The sequence below is a fragment of the Paramisgurnus dabryanus genome, chromosome 11 (assembly GCF_030506205.2).
Source record: "Paramisgurnus dabryanus chromosome 11, PD_genome_1.1, whole genome shotgun sequence".
Lineage (NCBI taxonomy): Eukaryota > Metazoa > Chordata > Actinopteri > Cypriniformes > Cobitidae > Paramisgurnus > Paramisgurnus dabryanus.
In genome coordinates, this window is record NC_133347.1 from 14,293,921 (window position 1) to 14,313,519 (window position 19,599).

Genomic DNA, 19,599 nt, shown 5'->3' on the forward strand with positions numbered 1-19,599 from the left:
ATCAGACGTCCAAATCTTATGTCTCATTCACCAGTGAGAAAACTTTGCACAACTTTGTACAAAGTGAATAACATTACCAAAATAACCAACATAAACAACTGGTTTACATCAGAATTAGTTAAAGCACATTTTCGGTTGTGTAAACATAGTAACTACATCGTTACGCTAATCGGTAAATGAACACAAATTTCATAAGCAAGAATCCATCTCGATACAAACATATTGCGTACCTACCTTACCAAAATAAACCGTGGAACGACCCCTTCAGACCCTTTGCCTCCTGCAGCTGTTTGCATCTTATGGTAAAGCAGTAAAGTTACCGATGTTAATTTGGGTTTTTTCTCTTTGCTGATCCAGGCAGTTTTTTTCTGTTGTTGTTATAAAACATGTCTTTCATTTCGTGGCTCATGTGCAAGTTGTCAATTCAGCAGGAAAGTTTGCTATTCTCGTTCTGTTTACAAACGCAAGGTGAGCGCACGTGATTGCGCCGATGATGTATAGTGTCTGCGTGAACAGGCTGCGCGGTGGCATTCAAATTACGCTTGCGGATGAGGGACAAAAAAAGCAATGTCCGCTCAGACCGAGATCTATGATTAGTTGAACATTTTTTGGTTCTACAACTTTCACAGATGACATACATTTCTGCAAATACATTTAAACAACGTAACATAGTGATTGCTATCAGGATGTGAGGAGACTTTTAACCAGCATAACTAAAAATGTTTCTGGATCAAATCAGATACCCTGCCTTTAATGTGGTACACAAGTGAAGAATGTAGACTCAGCTTTTGAAAAGTGGGCAGTTTGAATACAAAACCATTCAATTAGCAAATTTTTTAAAGAGATTTTTGTAAAATTTCATATTAGGAAAAAATATTGTGTTCATGTACAAAAATACACAACAAAATAAGCATTCAATATAACACTACATGCAACATGCAAATATTGCTCTACAATGCACAAATAAATGTCGGTTTTTAGTGTCCTTATGATGTGTTTGTTTTTCTTGAAATGACCTGTTAGATGTTCTGCACTGAATGTGACTCCTGCAGACATTGCATTTTGTATTTGCTTCTACTACATACTGCTGACAAATAAAAACAAACCTACATTCTGACCTGCACTTAGTGAGGAATTAAATTTGTATTCATAGATTTAACATTTTAAATGTATGCAGATGCATTCTCTCTGTCACAGGCCATAAATAAAAAAATATTATAATTTTTACCAATTGAACATATTAAGTTGAGTGTAAGGTTAAATGAAAAAAACCTTTAATCAATTATAAAATGTCTTAGTAGTTAGATGCCAGACTTGACCCTCATCTGCACACAAGCACCGACATGCAACATCAAAACCTGTACTTTCCTTTGAGTATCATATATTGTAATAATGTTCTGCAATGCTCACATATGAATTCTATTTGATATAAATCAACTTTTCATTTTAAAGTGAAGGAGATTTTCTAGGAAGTAGCGTAAAGGTCTTTTACTGTTAGGTTAGTAATGGTATGTGGGGCTATGTTTGTCTTTTCTTCATGAACTACGCATTTAACACCTTATATTCCGTGAAGTAATCTTTTCGTGAACGAATGTTGTTTATAAATTTCATCATGTTGCTACCTCTCGTGCATTGAAGTATGTGCGTGTGTTGTTTGTGGAACATTTTTTGTGATGACGCCAATCATTTTCTGAGTATATAAAAGTGCTGTATATTGATTACTGCAATGACACATTTTGAGAGTGGGAGAGGTGCCAGCTACAGGTAAGTGTTAAAAATACACTGAGCATCAAGAATTTTTTGACAAAAACTGCTAAAACAGGACAACAGAAAATTTGTATAGTTTTAATAGATTTGTTGTGTTATGTAATTATTGCAAATGTTTCTGTAATGATTTTGGTGCATTTACAGTACTAACCTCTGCTTCTGTAAACAGGACCGCTCACCCCCATTTGCAGAAATTGTCTGCATCTCATTTATGGTGGAAAAACTTTTATGAGAAGCAGTTCATCATGTTTATATATTAAGCTGTTTACCAAAAGCGGTATAATACTAAATGTATGATTCATCTGTGAGATATTTATTTTGAGAACTGGTGTCATACAATCATATGACATGTCAGATATAAGATAATATTACACCTACATTTATTTAATAAAGTATACCAAGCAAAATATTATTATTTATTATTATTTCTTCTGTTGTATATATAATAAAAAACAAATAATGAATTTTAAAAATTAGCATGACATATGCACATTCAAAGTCTCAAGTTGATTTAAAATACTAACATCTTGGCTAACATATTCTGTTTAAATATCATGCATGTTAACTTTTATATAGTCTTTATGCGTTACCTATAAGTATAGTCTTTAGGTTACACAAGACTTTCCTGCACTTGTGATCAACCTCTGTAGTGTGATGTATTAGATCTTTATCATTTGTGCATGTCATGACCTATGTGCTGCTTTGCAATGAATGAAAGAAGCTAACATTGTGTTTGGTGCTTTGATGTCATTTTTATTTGGATTTCTTTTTTTTTTTCAGATAGTCACATATCCTTAAGTGTATTTCAGTTTTTGTTTAAAACCAGAACAGCACAGGAAGAAAACGGCTGACTACAAAGACGCAAGGTAAAGAACCTGATGACTGTTTACCTCTGATTTTTTGACATGTTGCATGTTTAATACTTCTAAGACCTTCATTGTGGACATAATAAGACATGCTTTTTATTATAATAGTATCCAAATGGGTCCCAGTATTCTTTAAATCTGCAGGTATTATGTATTGTGGGTGGATGAGTAATTTGTAAACTTCATGTAGTACATGAATATATATATATATATATATATATATATATATATATATGTGTGTGTATATATGTTTAAATTTGACATTCTGTAATTCCATATTACTTTTTCAAATCATAAAACTGTTATCATTTGTTTTGTCTGCTTTGCAAATCATATTTTTATCTCTCTATATACTGTTATACTATGGTGAGAAGTAAATGTTTATGATATAGTTTTGTGTTTACTTCATGGGTGCCCTGTAGTGAAACACTGAGATGCTGGAAATTTGGGGGTGGGAGGATAAAAGAAATAAAGCTATGGTCACTATGAATCATTTTGCTTTTTCTCATAAAACTTTCACATTTAGCCTTTTAGCGATTATAGAATGATGAGTTTTCAGCTTGTTTCATGTGGTCGAGACATTGATGACTTTAACTGTATGGAGTTTCACACATAGTGATATTGTGGAAAGTTGTTTGAACTGCAAAAAAAATCTTAAAGTGAAAATCTTAAGCGATTAAGGCAGTGAGTAATATTCCATTACCCTTTGGTCTGAACCCGAAATCAAAATTAAATATGATGTGATTGTCAATCTTCTGGGAAGACAAATCACATAGTTTTCTCTGTGAAATGAGTAATGAAGCTTTTAGCAGATGAACATTTCAATGAGAATATCTATTGTATTTGATCTTTGTGCATGGAAATTGCATCAAACTAATTCTTTTATTGTTAAAGATGCTCTGATCTCAGGCTGAATAACACTTGTCAACCACATTCTATCGCTATCGCATATCCCATATCCTGTTCCTGGGTTGCTTCTTTCGTGCATGTTTTTGCAAAATGCAAAGTGTGTGTGTGTGGTTTCCTGATGGGTGGGAGAGGTTTGTGTCTTGTTTAGACAGACAGATGTCACGCACCTTTTGTACTTTGCATTACAAGTTTTTCATCAGACTTAGAGAAAAATGTTAGTCGGTCGCTATTATGTGTGATACATCCAAGAAATGATGAAAACGCAGTAATGTAAGGCTTAAATGCACTGTATGGGGTGTTGCTTTGGAGAACAGCACCTACAAAGTGCGTAAATGTCTTCACAACAGAGCTGAAACACGCACACTTTTAACACCTTTTAACATTTTTGTCATCCTCTTTCACATTCTCACAGGGAAAACCCCCCAGAATTGATAGGGTTTGTGTTCCTGAGACTCACATTCCATGTGCATACCTCATTTTTTCTTTTATGAATGCAATTTTAGTTCACACTTATTCCTTATAATTTCTTATAATCTTGGTATCCCCATAATGTTTTTTTTTTTGCTTCCTCTGATCTCCATTACTCAGATTTCAGATTGGCAACCCAAGTTGTTGGTACAAAATTGAACTTTCAGGATTTAATTTCTGTAGGCAATAATTCACCACAATATACTCTTCGTGGTTGGCCTAAACCATGTTTATTCTCACTGCAAGTGAAACTTTATTGAGTAGAGTATGGGTCGTGTGCAACAAAAATAGTCCATGTTGTAATCTGCCTACTTTGGCTCACCACTACCAAGTTACAGACACATTCACTTTCAAAACCAAAGGTTCTCTTATAATTAAAAAGGTGAGGCTTTTATTTTGCTAGGTCCGACAGAGAAATAATATTACTGTCATGTTATTCTTCTCAGCATAACTTTTTTCTCGTCAACGACAGCGTCATAACAGAGTCGTGTCCTATTTTTGGGTTCCCACCAATTTGTTCAGAACCGCTTCTTTACTTATCACATTTTGTGGTTTTCTCAACACATATTGAAAAGCACTGAAATGAATGAACACAAACAAAACTGATCTCTGTGCTTTGATCATTTGTAGGATGCCTCAAACTGATAGAGAGAGTGACAACAAAGTGGGTGGGAAAGAAGGTAAAGAACAGCCAACGCTAAAAGAAGAATGTGATGAATCTCCTGTGTTCAACAAATGTTCACTCCCGCGTGAGGAACACTATTCTTCTGAGGTACAGTCCGTAAATTCACTTCTCATCTGACATTTCTTCTTCTGTACTTTCTGTGAGCATATCGAATATTGTAACACATTCCTTACGTGTAATTTACATTGCAGTACTTTTTGCATTTTGACTGTTTTTCAATTCGTGTTGTTTCAAAGACACTTAACTATTTCAAGAGGTGGCTAATTCGTATAAATTCATACGATTGTACATTTTAGTGCAATCTGCTTGGGCACCAGTAAATGTTTAAGGGGGGATTTAGGGGTGGGGCTTCATTACTGCTTTTATTCTAACACATTGAACAAATTCATATTAGCACTTCTTAAAATAATTGCAAATTCCAGTGAAATGAGGTTGGATTTGACATCAAACAACAATCCATGATTGTTCATTCAAGTTAACAAGTCAAAGTTAAAATGCATTGAAAACATTAAAAAAATTACCTTGAACTCCTGTTGCTCAATCAAAAATTACTTTTTTTACGGCAGTGTTAGCTTTGCACATTAAAACACTTAAATTTTTGTTTTAGTATTAGCCAAGAGTTTAATTTGGTTGCAACTCTCGATGAAAACTAGTCTCCAAAATCACATTGTAGTTCTCCTTCAAACATCTCATCAACTTTAAACATGCACAGGTACACGGTATATTAACAAATTAGTGAGAAATTAAAGCTTAGCTCTAAATTCCTGCCAGTGAATAGTTATTATTGTGAAGAGTGTGCTGACACGATCCTCTCTGTTTGTGTGTGCATGAGCACAGAGAGCTGGTGATGAAGAACGGATGCAGTTTTTGCAGGCGGTGTTTCAGAATTCTCAAGTTGGCCAGATCAGACCTTCGGTTCTCCGCTCTACAGCTTTCCTACTTCAGGGTTCGTGCTCCAATGCTTTATTCACATTTACATTTTCCACAATTTTCTTTTATATTCTATAAATCAATATACTCTGTGGAGCAACAGTGTTATCAAGTGGTCATGTACTAATGTGTGTGATCTTTTTAAATGTTTACAAAAAACTGGCTAAAAATAAAAACAAAAGTTCTCATTATTATATTAATCACTCTATTATACTGTGCTTTGTGTAGTTTAAACTGTTTTTAGGCTCAGTGTTTGTGAAACTGGATTTTTTTTATAAGGGGCCTTTTGGAGTGTCTCACTTGGAAACTATTTTGACTTTGAAAATAGTTTCTAAACAGAAACAATATTGCTGAAACACTCTACAAAGACTGTAAACTGTGTAGTTCTGAATTGCAGAGTTAGATTTTTAAACAGTTTTTCACCATTTCTAAGTATTTTCACATTTTTAGACGGGCCTAAAACGCTTGATGCATTGTGATCTCATGAGAATACATGTGTATTTTTCCATAAAAGTGTGGTTGTACCACACATACATATACTTATGTTTTTATACACAGTGAAACTTATAATATCACCATATTGACCAAACTAATATGTTACTTATTTACATATTAATAAATTTGCAAACGTACATATTTGTACGTATTTCTATTTATAAATATTAAAATATATAATATAAAATCACGGGCATGGGCATTGGCATTTCTTACTCATATTATTGACATGTTCTCAGTTGTGTTTTCTGATTTATTTATTCAAGACAGTTTATTCATTCACCTACTGAAATGACTACATACTATAAACAAGTGTACACTTTAAAACTTTAAAATGAATAGCATTTCTGTAATCATTAAACCATTTTGAAATATTTCGTTTGTTTGACATGACACACAAACGACGTTTCTCCTATGCAGCTCCTACAATAATTACACCAAAACACAACAACATAAATTCACAAAATATTTTCATTTTATTCATTTGCTGTAATCCACATCTTTAAAATTCATACAATTGCAAGGAACAGATCCAAATTCAGCCCTTAATCCAGCAATCTTGATTCCAATTCTCAGCAGCAACTGACTATAAACATCAAATCTGAATTTTTTTTATGAATTTGAATTTAAATATTGCAGCTTTTACCACACAGCTTTACAACACGTTACTTGTATACAGTGATATCAAATGCTCATTGGCTTTTGCGTGCTACATCACAGATTTGCGACACTGCCGCGTTTCAGTTGATGTACTTTTGAAATTTGAAATGTGCGCCTTGACAGAGAGAAGCCGGATTAACTGGATTAACCGGATTAACATTTTCGTGAATACAATAATTTTAATACTTCATAATACTTAAAAACTTTTGTACTTCATATACTCCAGATAGGATCGCGGCGGCAACACATCATCATTTTAACTGCTTTTGAAATTTTGCAATAAATAAATAATTGTGATTACACTTGTTTGTCTGTTACACTGTTTTTTATTTCTAAAAATACAGGATTTTAATAAACTGATTTGGGGAGGTTTAGAGGTAGGACTGTATTAGTAGCATAAAATATATTGTTACTTTTGTTACTAAACTTTTTCTACATATTTCGGTTCATTAAGTTGCAGAATATAAAAACAATACATTACTTATTTTTACTTTATTTTATAAAAAGTGTTTAGGTTAAAGTTTGGGATAAGGTTATGGTGGTAACATCCCATACAGCAAAAAATATATATTTTAAATATCTTTTCAAATATATTTCAAAATATACAAAAAAATGGCCAAAAAATATATTTGCTGAAAAATATTTTTCACCAATATATTTTCGGGCCATTTTTGTATATTTTGAAATATATTATATATGAAATATATGTTAAAAAACTTTTTAAAAAAGCAGGTTTGAATAGGTCAAAATTAATATATTTTCAACTTTAAAAATATACTTTATATAATTTACTTGTATTTTGCATATATTTGTAATATATTTTGGCCAAGAAAACATTTCTTGCAATTTGGGCTGTTAAATTAGATATGTATTTGCTTGTTCTTGAAACACATTTTGTAATATATGTTAATATATCACGGTTAAAACTAAATATATTTTCAAATTCAAAAATATATTTAATTAGGCTTTACTTTCTACAAAATGTATTTAGCATACATTTAAAAAATAATTCTGGCCAAAGAATTTATTTTTGCCGAATTGTAAAATGGTTAAAGAGAAATTATACAGTCACCTTTATGGTATAAAAGACTTGTAAATGGGTTTGTAGCTGTAAAAACAAAATAATGCTAGAATTAAATGTGGCAAATACGTCTACGTTGTACACTTTAGCATCTTTTTTTTTTACAAAAAAGTATGTTTTGTGTTTTTGAAAGTTACGTATTATATGTATTAATAGTGAGACCAGGCTACTCGATGACGCACTTGAGCCACCGTGCATGGCCCAGCCCCAAAAAAACTATCGCAAGCATCCATTGAGGTTAAAGCAGTATTTGAAAGAGATGGCAGCTTTCCGCGAGTGGGCGTGGTTTCAGAGCATACAGCGGACACGCCCCCACCATCTGAGAGTAGAGAATTCTGCCTGTTTTTCCAAGATTTTGATAACTTATTTTATTTATTTGCTGTTTTTTCCATCATTTAAATTTGTTTGGGTGGTTAATAACACATTTATCTGTGGCGTGACAGACATTTAATATCAGACTTTACAGGGACTTTAAAGGAGCTGACTTCTAGCAGTTGAACTTGCTAGCGCAATTAAAATGTAAAATATTGGAGATGGTTTTATCCCTGCCCCCCTCTCGGGTCGCCACTCGCCAGACACATACAGGAGTGCAATTGATGATGAAAAGCATGAGTTTATCTGCTCATTTTTACATTTGCAATGTTTTTTTGTTGTCTGCAAATTTCAAATCCAAAGATTTTTATAATCAATATGCGGCTCGTTTTGGAGGTTGGTCCAACAGAGGTTACATTTAAGCAACCGTGACAGCATTGTTTTTCAGATGCATGAACTTGTTTCTAAATATCTATGAATATTTATAGTATTTTTTTCATTTAGTACAGTCAAAAAACCTTCATACAGCTCCTTTAATGTGTTCATTAAAGTAGGCTCCTCACATGTGTTCACTGTCTCGTTTTAGCAAATGAGAGCAATCCAATAGCCATGAGCAGAAGAAAAGACACAGATCACAATGCAAAAATTTCTGTCCAAGCTGTTGAATCTAGGTGGGCATCTTTTCACTGCTGTAAAAATATTATCTAACAGTATTAGGCGTTTATCAAGTACAATCTAAGACCTGTTCTGAATCCTTCTAAGCGCCATCCAGTCAGAGATGGAGAGTTTGACTTCTCTTTTTGTAAATGGACAATGCCGTTGGCCTGGCTGTGATCTACTCTTTCCAGGGTATTCACTTTTTCTGAGGTGTGTATGTTTTTCGAAGCCAATACATCAACAACTCACGTAAAAAATAACAATCAAATGTTTTTTTCATTTTACATTGATTTATATTCTCTAGACACCTAAATAGAGACCACAACAAAGGAGAGAAAACAATTGCTCAATGGCGAGTTCAGCAAGACCTTGTGCGACACATGGAGAATCAGGTATTTAGACGTCTGTCACTTTGTTTCATACAGAAAGTGCAGACGCAAGTCACACTATAGGCATCACTGATCATCATTAGTCATTATGAATGAGATATAAGAAAGTGATTCATGGTTTCAATGGTTTTGAATCATTACAGAAGAGTGTGAACTCAAATGAATCTTGGTAAAAGTGGCTTGGGAAACTCGCTGGTTCTTCTGTGCTAATACCCTGACACTTCTATATTTCAGCTCATTCAGGAGAAGCAGAGACTTCACGCCATGCAGATCCACCTTCGACTGTTTGAGTGCATCTCAACGCATACTGTAAGACCCTTCAGAAGAGATTTAAAGGGATTGTTCACCTAAAAAATTTCTTAATTTACCCTCATGTTATTTTAGACCTGTATGAATTTCTTTTTTAAAATGAACACACAAGAAGACATTTTGATAAATGATGATAAGCGCACACAGAATACATTGACATGAAATTTTTGGGTGAACTATCCCTTTAAATAATGCTTACAAGTTTTGTGAGAGATTTTACTGATATAGGTTCTCACAGAGGACATGTTATTTCCTTTCTGTGAATATATCACATTACTGTCAGAAAAAAGATACAAAGTTGTTCCTTTTTCCGTCACTGGGGTGGTACCCTAAAAGGTACCTTTTTGTACCTTTTATAGGTAAACAACACATTGAAATGTTGTACCTTATGGGCTACAATATTATACCCTAAGGACCAATTGTGTCCCTTAAAGAACAATTTTGTACCAGTTAATTTTTAGGGGTACAAAACCGTTAACTGTACCTCTAAAGGTACACAATTGATCCTTAAGGAACAGTAATATACCTCAAAAGGTACAACATTGTATTATGTTTATATACCTGTAAAGGTACAAAACGGTACCTTGGGGTACCACCTCAGGGATAAAAAAGGTAAAATTTTGTACCTATTTTCTGAAAGTTATTTGTTTTGCTGATGTACAGTACTGTGCAAAGTCTTAGGCCACCACTACCAGACTTGTTGTTTTAGATGTTTTAATGTCTATCTATATTTATTTTTCAATCTATTTTATTAAGATACAAACAGAAAACACAGGAACTATGTAAAAAAATTCAGGACTACATGTCTTCTATATTTAGTTTGATCTCTTGGCACTAAACACATCTTGGGCCCTATTTTAACGATCTGAAACGCAAGTGCGAAGCGCAAAGTGCAAGTGAGTTTGTGGGCGGATCTTGGGCGCTGTTGCTATTTTCCCGGCGGAAGAAATAACTCTTGCGCCAGGCGCAAATCAATAAGGGGTTGGTCTGAAGTAGGTTCATTATTCATAGGTGTGGTTTGGGCGTAACGTCAAATAAACCAATCAGAATGCTATCCAACATTCCCTTTAAACGCAAGGGCGCAAGTTCCATGGCGGGTTGCTATTATTATGACAGATTTACCAGGCGCACGCCAGGAGTGGTTTACAGCCGCGTTCTTGTAAGAGCAGTCAAAGACAGAGAAGTTGTTTTGTATGGGGATAGGAGAAACCCGCCCAAATCAGCATCGGTTAAACAGGCGTGAGAGGAAATAGCCACAATTGTCTCATCAGCTGGCATCCCCATCGTTGCACCAAGCGCTACAATGATGTCAGGAGACGGTGGAATCCCAAGCTTGCCAGCATAAATCGGGCACGCCGTGTAACGGGAGGTGGATCCGCCTCAGGACCTGACGCCAGCAGAGGACATCGCTGCGTCCACCCTCACCGCTGAAAGGGTTTGGGGGCTTTGAAATCGGACCCAAGAAACGCAAGCAAGGTCCAACCCCAAAGTACACTTACAAATCAAGATCATATACATTAAGGTTTCTTATGAAAATATTTTAATCGTTATTTGCATGAGAATTTTTTTACGCAGCCACACAATAAATAAAAACTATCACCACAATGCTCACCACAATGATTTCCCTTATCTCATGTGTTAATAATTTTTATTGTAACAATTTATGATTTGCAAAAATAACTGTTGCATCTGTGTAGATTAGATAAGCAAAGTGTGTGCGCGTTGTGCACGCTATACATTATGGTCAAGCATGCGCCCTTTAAATAGCATAATGAACCACGCGCAACGCGCCATTGACTTTAGACTAGTTTTTTTTGGGTCAGTGGCGCAATTGTTTTTTGAAACTGCAAAATAGCATCAGGGATGGTTTGCGCCGCAACACGCTTCCTTTTTTGCGCTGAACCGCCCAGGGAGCGCAAGTTCATTCCCTAGTTTGCCGACGTGCATTTGTATAGGGAAAAACCCGCTGTGCGCCGGTGCAAAATACGAATGATACATGTGTCACTGACAAAGTCAATTGCCCTGGGTGCAAGATAGGGCCCCTTGAGCGTTTTTGAGCAGAATAAAGTAAAATGACTAATTTCTTTAAAATTAGACATTTGGATTTAATTTAATTTAATTTATGCTTAAGAGATCCTGCAGTTTCCTGATATTGCTCAAGTGGAAGGGGAGTTTACCCTAAAAACTTGACACATCAGTTTACATTTTTATACAGTTTTTAATACTACAAACACATTTAATGTATTTTTTGGATGTATTTTAGTAAAGAGACTGAGAAACAAATATATACGATCATTATAACATTGCAAAAACAACAAATCTAATTCTGGCATGGTGGCCTAAGACTTTTGCACAGTAGGGGAGAGCAGGGCATAAGCTAACGCGTTTTGGTTTTGGCTCAATCATTCCAAAAATTTTTGAAATTGATGAATTATATTTTTACACAAGCAACACACACATCTTTGCTACACTTGAACATTTGAAGTTTGTTTCTAGTACTTACCATTCTTGGACAAATACACCAAACGTGACAGAAGTGCAAACGTTACAACTTACCCCGTAGGTGGGGTTAATTGTAACACTTGCTAAAAATTAAGTTTGCAGGCAAATATTTCAACACTATTTTGTCCTTATACTTGAAGTGGATATTGTTTATATATCTGTCTATAATAGAAAGGTATCTTCACTGTATTCATTTTCTAACAAAAGTTAAATTATAAATGGATACAAATGTCTAAATATGTGAGAAAAAGCAGCACAATTATGACAAAACATTTTTTTATATGTGACCCAGTCTGTAATAACTATACTACAGTTTGAAAATCAAATTCTGAGATAATGAGCATCAAAGTCTGATTTAAGTCATTCATTTCATTATGATTTCAATCTTTGACGTGACCTTATTCAATCAATATTAAAGATATGAACAAAAATACATTTGACACACCATTTTTGATAAGACAGGCACGTTTATTTTGTGGGTAGCCAGCAATCATTCGTGTGTAGCCTATTTAAAACAACGGCAAGAATTACGCTAACGTTAGCGGTTGTCATATCTAAAGTACTGAGGGGTTAGTTGTAACACAGCGTTACAATTAACCCCTCTGGGTCAAAATATTTTCAAGCCCACCAAAAAAGTTTCTAAGAGCTGCAGACATATTTCAAAACGATGCTATGTTTTAGTCAACAAGCCACTGATATGAATATGACATAGCATTGGAATGCACAATGCATAAATGTAAATGTTAAATGTGTGTTCTCGATCAGGTTGTAACTCCAGGCTGGTGGAGGCCACTGGCACTCAACATTCCCCCAATGGGTGAGGCAGATGGCAGGACAGAAAGAGCTAATGAAGCACCAGTAGCACAGGACTACTGGCACATACCCCCACCACACCTGCTGCCAGGTAAAACCAGCTAAAAGTCCAGTATACACAAAGTCCAGTATACACAACCCAACACAGTTTACAATGTGAAGGCCACTTTCATTTTCTGCTTATTTCCTTTCTTTTGTTGTTGTTGTTGACCAGACAGTAGAGAGTGGTCTACCACTATCGCTACAGATGAAGATGTGAGATTATATATTTCCTGCTATCAGATTTGCTATACCTGTAGACCGCAACGTCTGTGTAAATCTGCTCCAAAAGTAGTTCACATGATCTCTGTTGACCAGACAGTAAAATTTGGTGGTCTACCACTATCGCTACAGTTAAAGTCGTGATAATATATATATATTTCCTGTTGTTACATTTGCTATACCTGTAGACCACAAAGATTGTCTAGATCGGGTCCAAAAGTAGTTCACATCATCTCAGCTGGTGCTTTTGCTAAAAAAAAAAAACATTGATTCTGCATGCCTGTAAACCACAAACATTGCCTAGATCTGGACCAAAAGTAGTTCACATTGTCTCAGCTGGTGCGCTTGCTCATAAATCCTCTATTCTGCATATGCAGGTATTGCATAAGTAGTTTATCGAAAATGACTGACTCATATGTGTTGCCTAACTCGGCAATGCATTTCACACTCGCAGCAAAATACATATAGTGGCATACATAATCTGCAATGCACAAATGAGTGTTTGTGGTCAATTTCCAAGAATTATTGTGTAATGTTGTGCGACTAAACCATATACTTTTCTGCTTTGCAGAGTTCGTCAGCAGTGTTGAATACTACAAATATGCCAATATACGACCTCCATATACGTACGCTTTTCTAATCAGATGGGTAAGTACGTTTTCAATTTAAGTAAATATAATTTTAAATAGAGAGAGAGTTTTAGAATTTATGTGATTTTTAGCCACACCACATTATTCAAAAAATGCAATATACAATATATGGTTTATGCTTATTAAAAATATAAATTGTAAAATGTAAATGAAAACCAATCCAATTTTTTACTATTTATCATTAATTCCTAAACTTTATGTTCATCTGAACCGTGAATGTGGCTTTTTAAATTATGAATGTTACTTTCAAATATATTGAAATGTTAATATATCCCTCCTTCACTATTTATGATTGATTCCTACAGTCAATACTGGAAGCCCCAGATAAACAGAGGACGCTTAATGAGATATACAACTGGTTCACACGAATGTTCTTTTACTTTCGTTATAACGCTCCTACATGGAAGGTACTACACATGCAAATTGGTTTTTCAACCCACTAACCATCAGTTATACATCACAAATAAGTCTTTTTATAATTGGGGTATCATTACACTGCAATATTGAGCAGATTTTGATATAAAAGTTTTTACAAAAAAGTTTGACAAAACAGAAAACTTTGGGACATTTTATTGATCTCCACTTGGTGGCAGTGTTGATATAACCAGGTCATGCTGAATTCAGAAAATGTCAGAATTTCTTTGAATCCTGCATGTGAATAAAAATGATGCTTTCTGTTTTATTATAATTTATTAGAATGCTGTACGGCACAATCTCAGTCTTCATAAATGCTTTGTGCGGGTGGACGGGCGGACAGGGGCAGTTTGGACAGTGGATGAGGAAGAGTTTCAGAAGAGAAAAGGGCAGAAGATTAACACATCATCCTATGTTATTCCTTTATCTGTAAATCAACAAAGCACAAAATGAGATTCAATGTAATTGATTTAAGCATGTACAGTACAGTAATGTAAAATATAAAATATATATTTTTTCCCAATAATTCATTTTGGAGCATATATTGGATTAAGAACTGCAGAAAAATTATTTTGATCCCTGGTCTTTTAAAATGAGGGTTTCCTTGATGAATTTAAGCATCACTAAAACATTTTTAACAGTGGATGCAGTTGAATTTCTTTTATTCATATTTATTGATTGTTTCAAATGTAGACCTACTTGGACAAAATTAAAAGTTTCCTGAATGAAGTTTACTTTAAAATGGCAGACACCCTTCTTTCATTTTCAATCCCATGATGCCACAGATTTATAAGTGACAACACAGATTCTCAGTGACACCAACAGTGTTGGGGAAGTTACCGTTAAAAGTAATGCATTACAATATTAAGTTACTCACGAAAAAAGTAACTAATTGTGTTACTTAGTAATGCTTATATTACTTTTTAGTTACTTTTGCGTTACTTTGTCTTGGCTGAGGCTTGATTTTTTAAAGGCCTTGCAGGTGTTTTTTATGACTGAAAAGTTCTGCATTCATAAATTGCATATTTCTTCACAAAAATGTCGAGCTCTGGGCTGCCATCTCAGTTTCGGACTCAAACTGTTTCCACACAGGCGTGTTCGCATAGAGTGCATAATGTAACTATATTTAGTTTAATTCAGTATATTTTTTAAATCAAATTAATTAAACAAAAAATTAACTTTTTTAAAAAAGTAACTCAAATATAATGTGTACATTTAAAAAGTAATGCGTTACTTTACTTGTTACTTCAGAAAGGTAATATTATTACGTAATGCATGTTACTTGTACATGTTACTAGTTATATTAGGACATTTAAGTAGTTTTTACAAGCAAAAAACAATAAAGGTGTGCATCTTGAGATAAAACAACAGGACTGATATGTTAGGATATGTCAGTGCAAAGTGTTTTTAAATTGAGGCAGCTCAAACATGCATTTTAGTCTAGGACTAGGATGTCGGGGAAACCGCCCCCCTATCTTGTTAAAGGTGAAGTTAAGTTTGCTTTACAATGAATTATATGTTTATATATCAAATCATTTCTGTCTAACAATCCTAATATATTTATTTTATTCAGTGTCTTGCTTATGGCTAAACATTGCATTCTAGCTATTTATGTAGACTGATTTTATTACTATTATTTTTTAAGTGATTATAAATTACTTGAATGAATGCTAAAAATAAAGTACTATTTAATAGCAATGAGTACCTATTTAAACCAGAAGAGGGCATCTGTGTGTGTTATTGTTCATGGGTATATTTTTGGGTGTGGTAATTCAGTAACAGTGCGGGCGAGGACAAAAAGCATCACCGAAGCTATAAGAGAGAAACAAAGACACTTGATCACATAGGCATTCAACTTACTTGAACACATTGCACTGTTTATTGAATCCTACTTGCTCCACTTATTTCATCATCTTTTTGCTGATTTTCTTTTTTGCTTCTTGTTCCCAAGATGTGGACTCCTATTTTGTTCAGCTTTTTTACTCCATCACCCTGTAATGTGCTGCAGTTGAGAGGTGGAGAGTAAATAAATCTTGTCTTGCTCCCCATGTGCTTTTCAGTTTTGTCCTCCAGTTTGATGGGAACACATCCATCCCTCATGAAGTCTGTGCTTTTGTGTCCTCTGCTGTCCCAGGCTTTTGTTCAGCTTCACATATCAATGTCACTATACTCTTACCCACAATAGCAGTGATTGTGGCACTGCATCATAGAGAAAAACAAATATTTTCTCTTTACACCAATGAGGAAATCTTTTATACATTTTGCTTAAAAATTTGAAACATTTTAGTTAAGTCAGGGCTGCAAAATTATTCATGAACAACTTAAATTTCGTTTTGTTCCTTAAAGCTATCATATTGAATTTTTATTTAAGAATATAGTGCACAAGCTGTTCTTTACTTTATAGGTGCTTTTTGTTATTGTCATTGAGGGTGAAAGCTTCATTCACTTTCATTTCATCTTCCTTAATCTATCCTCTGTTGCATCATGACCAATACATGTTATAAAATTTACATTTTTAATAAACTAATTGTTTTAAGTTGTGATGCTCAGGTACCCTAATATGTATTTAGTTTAGCATATGTATTGTGCAAGAGTTATTGTGCTCAAATTTCCCAGCTGTTTAACACCTGCTAATCATTTTATTGGTTTAACATGGTCCCGACAAAGCATTTCAAATACTCTTTCTTTCTGTTTTCATGGCCTTGAGTCCTGCAGATATATGGTAAGCAGTTGACAGCCTCGGGGTACAGAGATAGCTGGACCCTAATTACACTTGGAGGATTTCCTCCAGACAACACATCTCATTATATCGACCTCTGGACAGCCTCAGAGATTCTGACAGCTGCCTCTCTATGTGTCAGGTGCTTATTATCTATCTGCTCTTCCTCCCCTGTTGACTTTCTGAGCCAAACAGGTGTCTTAGCCCCTGTATCCAGTGTGTTGTGACTGCTGTGTTTTCATTACCTGAACCTGTCATGCAGCAGAAATAAAAGATGGTATGTCCTGTGTTTTACTGCTGTGGAAATCATTGCACGGACAGCGTAGTTTCTTACATTTTCTAAAGAAGACCCTTTAGGTGCAATCATATCTCTTGCACTCAAAAGAAGTTTGCATTGAGTGTTATAGATGAGTGTGTTTTTGCAAGGAATTTGTTTGAACATAAGGAATATTGATTGCTTAATAATTTAGGTTTTGAGTTTTAAAAGCAGATCCCCCAAAAAAATGACACACAAACACATAAATTAAGTTTGTTATTTATTGCACCATGATTGGCTAAATAATAATAATGTTTTGTGGTTGAACATGCCTGTATGGAATGTGTTGCACAAATTATAGCATTATGATCGGATAAATAACAATTTGTTGTGGTTGACAATGGCATGTATGGAATGTGCTACACAAATCCCACCTCATCATCAAGACCAAAGGTGAATATTTCACTCCTCATTTATCGTTGCTCTTTGATAAAAAAGACAGACGAAACAGAGAACTAAGCCTTTAGATTTTTATTAATCTCTGCCTTGTCTCTCGCTGACAATTTCCTATCTTGGAGACATGCAAATGCTCAAAAGAGAGCCAGCGGGCTGGTATGTTTGACAGGCTGGAACAGAGATAAGAAATAGCATAAATGACACCCCTTCAATGTTACCACATCACAGAAATGAGCAGTAAATCAACCTGTACCTGCACCTCATGCAAGTAGCTGCACTATAAAATATAATTACTTGGGTTTGCTAGATCTTTTTGGAAATTAAAAGTATTTCCAGTAATTCATTTTTCAGTTATTTAATCATATTAATTCATGATTTTATACGTCTGTGTTCACAAGTGTTACTGTAACAATGTGCCAATGTTTCATCCATCACATGTCCATATTCTCATCAACTTGGTGGCAATGTTTGCAACCCTCTGCTTTTTTCAGTCACATAAGAAGTCCTTTCTTCTTGAATGGGGAAAGACAGATATCTCAGCATCACTGCAATCAAAATTAAACAACATATTTCTGATCACTTTGGTCCCTTAACCTCAAATTGCACTAAAAATTTCAAAAAAATTGGCTATTGCGCATCGATGGCAGTTTTTACCGATTGATGATTGGTTATTTTAACAGGAAGGTGGCTTTGCATAGCCAGAGCGGCCATATTGAGCATTGCACAGTCCCTTATTCATAGTTATAGGAATGCTCGATCTTGTTATATCCAATATCTTTGCAGGATTATGAGGACAAAAGGCAGAGCTTGACCCTTGGCCTGTCTGTCTCAAGTTCAACACACATAAATGTAAATGCACAAACATTCAGCTTTCCATTTTTTTTTAAACATTGAGTAGCTGTTATTCATACTTTTTACTTTATATTAGTACTTTTACTCTAGTACTTGTACTTTTATTTGTTTTTATTTAAAACTTCTTTCAACTTTATAGAGCTACAAAGTACTTTCCTACTGAACTAGTAAGTCAATCAGATTTTAATTATTATTTAAATAATAATAATATTTTTATTATTATTAAGAGACAACAAAACACAGTTTGAGTAATTCACATAACATTTTTCTTCTAAAGTGACATCACATTTTAATTATAACAATTTTGGAAGATGTGCAAACTTGAATGTGATTTCAGCTGTTTTTCTAACATAAGGAAAACAAATCTGAAAATTCTGTAAAAGGCTACAAAAAAGTTAAATCAAATGTGGCTTTTTTGGAAGTTTTATGCTTAGCAAGATATGAATACTGATTATGTGCTTAAGTTTTTGACATGGTGCCTATAACCAAGTTCACTGTCAAAATGGTCAAAATATGTACCCCAGCTGTCACTGGGGCTGTTCAAAAGGTACAGCTTTGCACACTCAAAAAAAAATATTTTTGCACTTCGTTTAATTTTCTAAGCGAATCTGCGAGACGTTAGTTATATTGTTGACGTTTGAAACTGTTTTCAAACAGACGGAGCGTAGCTAACTCCTCCCCCTCCCCCTCCCTTCCGTGCTTTCATGAACGCGCCCACCCCCACCCCCAAATCCTTTTTGTCGTTTATTGGCTGGAATACTTTGTTTTGTTTTGTGCTGCTAGGTGTGGCCATTTGTTGATATTGCCGTTTGTGAAGCCTGGGCTGTCTACAGAGATCGCGTTTTTTTACAGTTTGATCAGCGGACAGACAGCAAGCAGATAGTGAGGAGATGTTTCCGGTATGTAACAAAAAATGTTTTATGGTCTAAAACGCTTCAATTCGCTTAGAGCGCCTTTAAATGTAATACAACACAATTTGTAAATGTTTGTCTCAACTTAATTTTATCATGTTCAATCCACTTAAATTAAAAAACGTAATAATTTTATGTTGGGACCACATGAATGATTTTTGTTGATATTACTAACTGGGCCATGGATCTGTATTTCCCAGCATGCTTTGCATGCAACTCCCTTTGGAGAGTCATTTT

General features: G+C 34.6%; 1 protein-coding gene across 2 annotated transcripts; it reads left to right on the forward strand.

Annotated features, from left to right (window-relative positions):
* The first annotated feature begins 1,744 nt into the window (after nucleotides 1-1,744).
* Nucleotides 1,745-16,038, forward strand: foxp3b (forkhead box P3b). Of its 2 annotated transcripts, XM_065247921.1 has the most exons (12): nucleotides 1,745-1,764; nucleotides 2,548-2,633; nucleotides 4,641-4,782; nucleotides 5,533-5,641; nucleotides 8,760-8,844; nucleotides 8,936-9,040; nucleotides 9,135-9,222; nucleotides 9,454-9,528; nucleotides 12,796-12,934; nucleotides 13,676-13,752; nucleotides 14,060-14,161; nucleotides 14,451-16,038. In XM_065247921.1, exons 3-12 carry the CDS (start codon nucleotides 4,642-4,644, stop codon nucleotides 14,619-14,621), a joined length of 1,092 nt encoding a protein of 363 aa, XP_065103993.1. In that variant the 5' UTR covers nucleotides 1,745-1,764; nucleotides 2,548-2,633; nucleotide 4,641; the 3' UTR covers nucleotides 14,622-16,038. The 2 variants fall into 2 exon arrangements, with proteins under 2 accessions (XP_065103993.1, XP_065103992.1); XM_065247920.2 differs by lacking the exon at nucleotides 1,745-1,764 and having other exon boundaries at nucleotides 2,372-2,633.
* The last annotated feature ends 3,561 nt before the right edge of the window (nucleotides 16,039-19,599 follow it).

Bases quoted from the DNA above. Each gene is read 5' to 3' on its own strand.
- foxp3b (XM_065247921.1), top strand. From the start codon at position 4,642: ATGCCTCAAACTGATAGAGAGAGTGACAACAAAGTGGGTGGGAAAGAA. The intron at 9,041-9,134 runs GTGTGTATGTTT...TATATTCTCTAG, and splicing joins GGGTATTCACTTTTTCTGAG to ACACCTAAATAGAGACCACA. The intron at 13,753-14,059 runs GTAAGTACGTTT...TGATTCCTACAG, and splicing joins ACGCTTTTCTAATCAGATGG to TCAATACTGGAAGCCCCAGA.